Raw genomic sequence first — 10,492 nt, forward strand, 5'->3', positions numbered from 1 at the left:
TCTAAAATAAATAAAAAATATAAATCAACCCTAATTATTTTCAGACATATAAGACTAATGTAGATTAAGTTGTTACGAAAAATACTAATAGAAAATTCTTTAGTTCCAATTCGTTGGTAGGTTAACTTAGGACGATAAAATTGTTGTTGTAAATCAAAACATCAGTTATAGGTTTTCATTGTAAAATTGTATTCACTTTTAGTAATGAAAATCAAAAAAGCATTATACATTTATCTTATTCTTTTTCCTTCTACTTTCTCCCTCTCTTCTACAACTTCTCTCTTTTTTCTCTTTGAAACTCTAGATGATACTAAGAGCTTAACAAAAAGATTTTTGTGGAGTGTGAGTGAGATCAAGGTATGCTGGAGTGTGTATCCAAGTAAGAAGTGTTTTTTGAAAGTGAAAAATCCTAGAGGTGAGGAGATCTAAGAAGCTTCAAGATTTGATCAAGAAAGATATTGCAGGGTTTGGAGGAATACAGGGGCCACTTCCAGTGTTTGATGACAAGTTGTTTGATGATTGGCGCATCAAGATGGAAGTCATATTTAGTTTCCAAGATGTTGTAGATGTAATAAGTGAATGTATGCCTGAATTGAGCTCAAAAACTACTAATAAAGATAAAAGAAACCACAAAACCACAAAATTCATCAGAAACTTGACAGTAGGGCATGAATTTTGCTTTATCATTGTGTTAGTACAAAGATCTTTAATAAGATCTCAAAGGTTGTTACTGCTAAAGAAATCTGGGAGATATTGGTGAAAACCTATGGGGATGGTGACAAGAACAAGATGGTGAGATTGTAAACGTTGAAAAGGCAGTTTGAAATATTAACCATTGATGAAAGTGGAACTATGGCAACATATTTTGATAAGGTATAGGAGCTTGTTAATGCTACGAGGGCATGTAAAGATTGCATTACATATCAGTATGTGGTGGACAAAATTCGGAGAACCCTAATTCCAAGATTTGATCATGTTGTTGTGGCTATGAGGAAATACGTGACTTGGAGATCTTGGAGATTGAAGAACTCCAACATTCATTGGAGGCACATGAATACCATATTAATGGGTGAAGACACTGTCAAGAACAAGTGCTTCAAGCTCGATCTCAATACAAAGGTAAGAAAGGGTTCAAAAAGGGTGACAAAAGTAGCATTAATTACAAGGAATCACAGGAACAATAGAGTGAAGAATCCAGTGATCCTGTAAAAGGAAAAAAGAATAAATCTTACACCAACTCTGATGAAGATAAAGAATTGAAGTTTGATAAAAAGAAGGTAAGGTACTATAACTGTCAGAAATTTGGTCATTTTCCAAAAGAATGTTGGAAAGAGGATGGAGCAAAGAACAAACCAAAAGAAAGAGTGCATCTTGCATAAGATGACACTTCATATTCAGAGACTGTAATGTTAATGGCCAACAAAAATGAAGAACAGTCAGATGATGAAGTTTGGTACTTGGATTTAGGGTGCTCAACACATAAGACTAGGAAGAAGGAGTGGTTTGTAAAAATGAAGGAAACCATGCAAGGGAGGATTAAGTTTGCTGATGATAGGAGTCTTACAGTAGAGGAATCTGGTAGAGTTGTTTTGAGAGCTAGTGATGGTAGAGAAGTTGTGATTGATGAAGTGTTATATGTGCCAGGGCTGGAAACAAATTTGCTAAGTCTAGGTCAGCTGCTCCAAAAGGGATTTATGATGAAAAGGGAGGATAATTGTCTCAGTATTTTTGGTCAGAATAAAAGATTTATCATTCAAGCACATTTGTCCCAAAATAGGACATTTCGTGCGATGATGAATGTTGTCAAACATCAATGCTTTGTTGTTTCTGAAAACAAAAAAGAGTGGCTATGACATTTGAGGTTTGGACATCTAAACTTTAGAGATTTATCTCAACTGAGTCAACGAGAGATGGTTAAAGGCTTGCCAATGGTTGAAATTCTTGAAGCAATGTGTAAAGAATGTGCTCAATGCAAGCAAACTAGGGGAAACTTTCAGAAGTTCTTGCCTCAAAGGACAATAGAGAAGTTGAGTATGGTATATTTAGATGTTTGTGGTCCTTTTCAAACTAAAAGACCTAGAGGCAACATGTATTTCTTGCTGTTTGTTGATGATTGGACCAGGAAAAGTTGGACATACTTGCTATCAAGGAAAAGTAAGGTACTTCAAGTTCTCATAAAATTCAATAATATGGTGGAAATGTAGGGTGAGAAAAAGATAAAAATCCTGAGGACAGATGGAGGAGGAGATTATACCTCAATGGAATTCAAGAAGTTTTGTGAAGAAGAGGGTATAGATCATGAGATTACCCCTCCTTATACCCTACAATACAATGGTATAATAGAGAGGAAGAATAAAACCATTTTAAATATGGTCAGATGTATGCTAAAGAAAAAGGGTCTCCTAAATTTTCTATGGGGAGAGGCTAAAAGAATAAAACCATTTTAAATATTGACAACCACTTATATCCTCAACAGATCTCCAACAAAAAGGCTAAAAGGTATTACACTAGAGGGAGCATGGTCTGAGGTAAAACCAAGTGTTACCCGAAAATTTTTGATTCCGTGTGTTATAAACATGTATCAGATCAGTTGAGAAAAAAATTAGATGATAAAGGGGTGCCTCTAATTTTTGTTGGATATCATTCTATTGGAGGGTATAAATTGTATGATCCTGAGTCTAGACAAGTTGCAATTAGTAGAGATGTAGTGGTTGATGAAGCTGAATCTTGTGTTGGGAGTCAACTCAAGAGGTCTTTTTGAAACAACTTTTTTGCTTTTAAAAGACTTTTTGACCTATTTACCTCTCATGCAGGCATAACAAAGATTGTGTATCCTTGCATTATACTTTAGGCAATCCTCTTACGAGGTCATAACGTTGTAGTTTAGAGATTAATCTCATATTTGCATGTGCACATTTGTTATGCCATAAAATTGCATTGTCTTTTATTGACATCAGGCATGAGACGATTTGAGCATGTAATTCATCTAGATCTATTTTGTACAAGTTACTTTGTCTATTTGTAGTAAATACTAGTAGACCCTGATTATTGGCTTTCATCAAAAGTAACATTATACCTGCTGTCACATAATTGACTTATGCTCAACAGATTATGTTTTAGGCCATCTACTAAAAGAACATTATCAATAGAGAGGGAAGTGTTTATACCTATCTTTTCAATGCCTATTATTTTGCGTTGCCGATTTCCACCAAATGTGACAATTCCTCCCTTTTTTCTCTTGAGGTCTTGGAACATAGACTTTTGACTTGTCATGTGTTGCGAGCATCCACTATTTAGGTACCATGATTGGGGTTTCTTTGCTGTCATCAAGCAAATTTGTAAGAAAGATGATTTTGGTTTTAGGTACCCATATTTCATTGGGTCATGTTTTGTTAGTTTGATTCATTTTTCTTCTTCCAAATGCTAGAGCTTTGTTATAGTTGTCCTTCTTAGCTTTAGAGCAATGATCAGTTTTAACTTCGAATGTACTATAAGAGTCATTGTCATTAAACCCTAAACCTCGTTTGTTCGACGAATGTCTACATCGTCTGACTAGAAGTCCTAGACGTTCATTTTCTTTAAACGTTTTGTTTAATACTTTATGAAAGTTATGATTTTTGTGTTTGAGGAGCTCGATACGTCTAGCGTCTCCAACAATGACTGTATTTTCTTCAAACTTTTTATTTTTCAAAATGAGTTTTTCATTTTCTCTTTTCAAAACATTTAGTTGCCTTTCCATATTGGTAATTTTTTTTTTGTTGCAAATTCTTAACATTATTACGAGACAATGTTAATTTACTTTTCAAATCTTCATTTTCTTTTGACATTCTTCTATTTTGTTTTCTTGTAAGTTGAAAAGCTTCTAACAACTTGGAAGAGTTTAATAACAATACATGATATGCATCAATGCTAGAATGTAAATCAGTAAAGTCTATCTTATCATCAGATGATGAACATCGAGAGTTATTAGATGAACATTCAAAATTCTTTGATGAACATTTATTGTACAAACAATTTTCTAGCAACAATATTCTTAAAATTTGATTATGTTAATATTTATAGTTTGAGATAGTAAAAGTTAAATTACTTTAATAATAAATTCTTATTGGTAATGGAAATTAATGATTTTGTCAAATTTTCTTAAAAAAACATAGATGTAATAAAAATAATGAGTTTTTTTTGTGTTAAAAGCGTATGAATGAAGTTGAAATAATATCAATGTCAAAAATCATAAATTTCAAAATCTTAACTTTACAATGACAGATTATTTTAAGAATTTATTAAATTTGAACATTCTAGTTATTTTATTTATATTATGTATTTTTTTCAAGAGAAATTTAATTAGTAGGTGGTGGCATAGTTGGCTCAGCCAACGCCATCCTGATGTCGAGAGTCCTAATCTCCCTCACTCCATTAATGTTTTGTTAAACAAATAATGGACCTTGCCACTGAAGTGTAGGTCAATCTAACCTATCTACTAACATTTATATGGGAAAAAAACTTTAAAATGTTTTTTATAAGCTAAAATTACTTTATGTAGACATGATGTTGTGAAAGTTTATCATATTTAGTTTCTTTAAAACGATAACTTTTAATTTATGCAAAAATTAAGATTCTAAGTTTTTATCATTTCAACTTAGATTTTATAGATAGAAGGGAATATCGGTCAAGAACTCTTTATTCTAACTTATGACTCGGCTTAGCAAAAAATGATTCTTTTTAATCAAAGGTCAGAAGACATAAACCCTGCACAAGATTGGTAAAAGAAATGATACAATAGATGCCAATTGAATGTTGTCAAATCTTTTGTTTGAATGACAACATAGGCCTGTTTTAAAGCTAGTGAAAAGAATGACTTCTGCCAAGGTTAATTTACTATATCCTCACTAAATTTCTAGCCGGATTCCACTCTTGGTTCTAGAGAAAAATTTTGCAAAGCCATTTCTACTCCTCTCAGAACTGACATGATTTGGCATAGCTGGTGATGATGTTGATGAAGATGATGAAAGTGGTGAGGTCTCCTCATTTTTGTTCAAGGGAGGACAAGAGCTACCATCAGCCAACCTTGAAGAAATGGAATCTCTTTTGGGTGAAAATGTGCCATTGGAATGCAACTTCCACATCTCCCCACCAGCCTGAGCAATGAGTGATGGACTTGCAGGAATGCTTGCAGTGTCAATAAGGAAATCTTCTAGTGTAGCCAGAGATTTCAACTGATTTCCCAATGATGCTATGGTTTTCTGGCACTCAGCAAGCTTTCCAGCTGCCAGTGCTAGGTCCTCCTGGCATAGACAAGACCACATCCATTACATGAGTTGGAAAAAGTATATATATATATATATATATATATATATAACCAATTCCTTAGACAAAAGTTATATACATTTCTATGTAAGATATTTTAGTGATTTCTCCTTTTCTAATTCAAGTTTTACTTCAATATCTTTGTTGGCATTTAATAGAAGCCTCTTTACATATATTACCAAAATGAAACGTAATTCTAATTGGACAAACACACCAAAAGACCTGTGGAACTGTCTAAATTTTGTCCTTCCCAGTTTGTAAAAAGATGAATGATAAAACATTTAATATAGATGTCAATGATGACCAACCTGCTTAATCTTCTTTTCTCCATATGAGCTAGCAGTTGACCTGAGCAATTCTTCCTCCAATTTCCTACACTTCATTGCAATTTCTTTTGAAGTAGTCCTCTCCTTATGAAACTCTTCTTCTAACAAATCAACCTTTGCAGATTTGCTTTCCAGCTTCTCCTCCAGGTCCTTACACCTCAATGAAATTTTATCTGACACAGTCCTCTCTTTATCAACTTCTGCTTCTAATAACTCAACCTTTTCAGATTTGCTCTCTAGCACTTCCTCCAGGTCCTTACACTTTTTCGCAATTTTATCAGACACATCCCTCTCCTTAGCAACTTCTGCTTCTAATACTTCAACCTTTGCAGATTTGCTGTCTAGCACTTCCTCCATGTCCTTCAACCTTTTTGCAATTTTATCTGACTCCTCCCTTTCCTTAGCAACCTCTGCTTCTAACAAGTCAACCTTGTCGGATTTACTTTCTAGCTCTTTCTCCAGGTCCTTACACTTCATGGAAATTTTATTTGACACAACCTTCTTCTTATCAAGCTCTGCTTCTAATGTGTCAACCTCTGCAGATTTTCTTTCTAACTCTTCCTCCAAGTCCCTAAACTTCATTGCAATCTCACTGGAGACGGCCCTCTCCTTATCAACCTCAGATTCTAAGAATTCAACCTTCACAGATAATGTCTGAGCCTCAGCCACTATGTCCAGTAGATGATCTTCTACCCTTTGCTTTGAGTTGTAGGCATTTTCTAGCTCTCTCTGCAACTCCTCCAATTTCTCTCCTGCTTCCTTCAACTGAAGTTGTGACTCCTCAATACATTCTTCACTTTTCATCAAAGCTATCTCTAGTTCAGCTTTATCAGTTTCCACCTTCTCTAATTTCTCTTTTAACTCATCCATGTGCTGATTCATGATCTCAAAGTCTACGCTGAGAGAGCTTTCTTTGTTTATGGATTGATTGGTAACAACTGACTCTTGGACCAAGCTTTCCTTCTTAGTTTCAGGCAATGCAACAAGTCTTTCCATTTCAAGAAAATCGTCCATGAGATCAAGTTTAACAGAACGGGATGGAGTTTGTCTGCACTTTTCATTCTTGAACTGATCAAGCTCAGCAATTAGTGCAGATGCCCACGAGTCAGAACAACTTGGCTCAAACTTGATTGGTTCTGATCCATTCATCTTGTGAGCTTCAATTTCCACTGCAGTATGCCGCTCTGCACTGTCTGATTGACCATCTGTTAGAGATTCAACACTGAATGAGGACTGAACAACGGATTTATGATCATTAACTAAGGAAGCTTTAGAAGCCACACTCCTCAATCTCCGGCATTCGGCTTCAAGCTTGGCTACTTTCTTGATGCTTTCCAAATGCTGCTTGCTAGCTGTCTCAGCAGCTTGAGTGCTTAGATCCCTCTCAATTGTCCTGATTTCCAGCTCTTCTGATTGAACAAGAATCTCATGCTTGAGAGTCATGTTCTCTTTCTCCAAACATTCTACCTTTCTATACATATCAAAGTCAATTGAAGACCTGGTCTCTGAATCATCTAATTTCTTTTTAAGCTCTGCGAGTTTGCTCTGAAGTTTAATTTTGGCTGATTCCAATTCTTGTGTCTTTTTTGCAACAGCATCACAAATACTCTCTTCATGCTCTTCTCTCGTCTGTCTTAGCTGCCTAACACACTCCTTAAGTGCTCCGTCTAGATGGGTGACTCGATCTTCCAAAACTGAATTCCTGAGAATGACTGTGTCAAGTTGCTTCTTCAAAACTGCCACTTCTTTTTCAGCCTTTTCCCAGCCTAAATTAGTGAAAATGTGGTCCAATTAGTAGACAACCCAAAAGGGATAGAAAGAGAAAAAGATGGAAAATACCTATACCAAAGAATCATACCAGGAGATAACTGTCATGCCAATGTCAGCATGTAAATGTTCTGATAGGTCACATGTAAGCCTATTGATCTAAAGTACTGTTAAGGTGATTCAGGTGCAATTAACTTTCAATTTCTATAAACCCTACCTAAGTCCTAACCCCTCCATTATGATGAGGAACTTACGGGGTGGTTGTCTAGTTCAACATTCAGATGATGTATTGTTTTGTAAGCACAGCTGGACAAGATCAATGCATATTGAAGACAGTATGTATAATCAAGAAATAAGGTATAATCAACAGTGTTTTTCTGAAAAATCACAGGAAGAAATAGAGGAATGCACCTGCAATAGCTTCTTCAGCAACTTTGGCATGCTGCTTAACCAAGTCTTCTTTGGCATTGACATTCACTAGTGCAGCAGATAGCTTCTCCGACATGTTACTCAACCCATCATTTAGAATATCTTCCTTTACATCTTTTATGTTTTCATTTTCTCCAGTTTTGTCTTTCTCTGATGAACCATCACTTGCAATGCCTGTAGCTGGTACAATTTTAGGGGTGACTTCTTCCGGCAATTGTTCATTGATAAATGAACTATAGTCAACTGCTTCTGCATAGACAGTAGCTTTTGATGTGACATCAGGTGAATTATTGCTTCTACTAGGAGATTCCTTCAGTCCCTCCTATTTTAAAGTTTCAAAGATACAAAAGTACTAGACTTGTCAGAAAAGAAAGGATGAAAATTGATGGTAAACTTCATTCAGACATGGACATTATGCTAAAACTACCAGGATCAGAAGCCAATTTCCAGGAGAAGGCACAAAAAATATGATATTCAAGGTTGAATTAGACCAACGACTAGCAGAAGAGCTATCAAATACATTCTCGAATGCACTAAACATAGACCGAATTGGATTCATTTTCGGAACAGATACTACTAAATACAGGCTGCAAAAATGTGAACTTAATTTTGTAATACTATATAAAACTTGAATAATCAATGAGTTATGTATTCAGATCGTTTATTCAAATAAATTATGCCTAAACATAACCAGAAATCTAACTATTTTTTCACATAGGAGACAAACCAAAAGGAGGGACAGGTAGATTCTGCCTTAAGAATCTAGGGTGAATAATTAGTTGAGGAACCTACTTTTATTAAAAGAACCTGTCAACTCAAGATGACTTTTTCAGTCTTTTGTCACAATTTCCAAAAACACAAGATTAAAAATGAAGCGTATGAAGCGTAAATATTTATATTTAGTGATTATAAGAACAATTCTATTATGTATATTCGTCTGAGCGGAACAACAGAAGAGAAGAAAGAGCACAACCAGCGAAACAATCTTAGCTTGACACTAAGTGAATAACAAACTTTATACAATAACAAGTAAGGAATCTTATAGTTCATCACCAAAAAGGGGAGTAAAATTCTAATTCAAATATTCTGACTAGTGTATGTGAGATGATAAAGTGAATCCAAATATTTTGAGACAACCAAATGCTAAAAGCGTCTCAGATTAGGTACCCCATTTGGGTACTATTCCAGATTGTTCATCATACCTGTTCATCTGAATACCTCTCGGAATGAGAAGAAACAGATCCTGAACTTTCATTTTCACCCGGGCTCTTCTCAGAAGACTTTCTCTTCCACAGCCATCTCTTCTTATCCATCATTGGGTCTAACAATCCAATATTAGCTTAAAAAATGCAGCGCATTCATCTTCCCAAAATAACCCAAATGTTCAGAACCTGGTTCAAAACCCACCTAAAATCCAGTTCAAATTGTCAATTTTGTGATGACGAAACAACATGAACAAACATGCTCCAACGTTGTGGGGCCAACATTCAGAAAGCAGAAACTAAGAAAAGAAGCTTCCACTTTGATAAGTAACTAATCTTTAAAAAAAAATTGATATGAGAAAAAACTTTGCAAAATATTCTCCTCGATGTTGCCCATAAACACAAAAACTCAAACTAAAAGATGAAATCTTTTAGCTCCTATATCATAAGCTAAATCCCACACAATTCTAGGAACATCTTTGAGACTCTTTTTTCGCCGACACTATTGAAATTTAAAATCCAACAACTACAGAACATTCTGCAGCACATTTACTATCCCGTGATGATAAAACAGTAACCGGAAGCACAAAACCGGTTAAAAGACACAAAGGATATAACCCAATTCCCAGATGAAAAAAAAAATCAAAATCCAGAAACATAGGCTACCCATTTCAGCCATTGAACTAAAAATGCCCCAAACACTCCCAAAAGTCACTGAAAAAAATTAATATAAAAAAAAAAAGACTTCAAACAAGATAAAAAAAAAAAGACTTCAAACAAGAAAAAAAAAGATCAAATACCTTTGACCCGAGAGGCCAAGTGAACCAACCCAACTGCAGAAACAGCTGGAAGCAAACAATAAATGGAGGCAAAAGAATGGCTGGGAGTTCAGAGTGGGGATTAAAGAGTGCAGAAGCAAGGAACAAAGGTGTTAAATGAAACCAATAAGAAAGTTTAGGAACAATAAAGAAAAAGGGTAGGCAAACACTCTGTAGAGTGTCAGAAACAGTAAGCGTTAACAATTTCACATAGCTACCACTGTGGGGGAAGTAACAGGTAATGAATGGAGGTCCTTCTTCTTGTTTTATTATTACTTACCTTTTACGTTTATTTTGGAATATTAAAGTTTGAGGGCCACGTGAGGGCCACGTGATTGTAAATGCGTCAGAGTTGTGAAATTCAAAGGTGTGTACTACTAGTGTGAGTGGGGGTGTGTGATAGTGGGGGTGTGTTTGTGTTAGACTACAAACAACTTTTTCAGCTTTCTATGGAAAAGGTTTTTTGTTTCCTTTTTAATGTACTACTGATTTGAACTTGAGTTGTTCTTGTTCCCGCCCGTGCACCTTTACCAATACATTCTTCACATAATCCATGTTTAAGGCTTTTGTTTCATATATTAAGAAAAATAACTACTCTAACATCAAGGATTTTTTTACTCACCCATTATTCTCACTCTTTTTTCCA

At 35.1% G+C, this 10,492-nt stretch overlaps 1 protein-coding gene across 1 annotated transcript; it reads right to left on the minus strand.

The window, feature by feature from the left end:
• Positions 1–4,660: 4,660 nt before the first annotated feature.
• On the minus strand, positions 4,661–10,093 carry LOC124847270 (filament-like plant protein). Its single transcript, XM_047324724.2, has 5 exons — positions 9,829–10,093; positions 9,029–9,233; positions 7,809–8,148; positions 5,613–7,396; positions 4,661–5,282 (listed from the first exon to the last, which is right to left on the minus strand). The coding sequence occupies exons 2-5, from the start codon at positions 9,140–9,142 to the stop codon at positions 4,887–4,889; spliced, it is 2,634 nt and encodes an 877-aa protein (XP_047180680.1). The 5' UTR covers positions 9,143–9,233; positions 9,829–10,093; the 3' UTR covers positions 4,661–4,886.
• Between the last annotated feature and the right edge of the window lie 399 nt (positions 10,094–10,492).

The sequence above is a fragment of the Vigna umbellata genome, chromosome 1 (assembly GCF_029865625.1).
Source record: "Vigna umbellata cultivar VRB3 chromosome 1, Vumbellata_1.0, whole genome shotgun sequence".
NCBI lineage: Eukaryota > Viridiplantae > Streptophyta > Magnoliopsida > Fabales > Fabaceae > Vigna > Vigna umbellata.

Bases quoted from the DNA above. Each gene is read 5' to 3' on its own strand.
- LOC124847270 (XM_047324724.2), bottom strand. From the start codon at position 9,142: ATGATGGATAAGAAGAGATGGCTGTGGAAGAGAAAGTCTTCTGAGAAG. The intron at 7,397-7,808 runs GTGCATTCCTCT...TCACTAATTTAG, and splicing joins TGCTGAAGAAGCTATTGCAG to GCTGGGAAAAGGCTGAAAAA. The intron at 5,283-5,612 runs GTTGGTCATCAT...TGTCTATGCCAG, and splicing joins GAGAAAAGAAGATTAAGCAG to GAGGACCTAGCACTGGCAGC.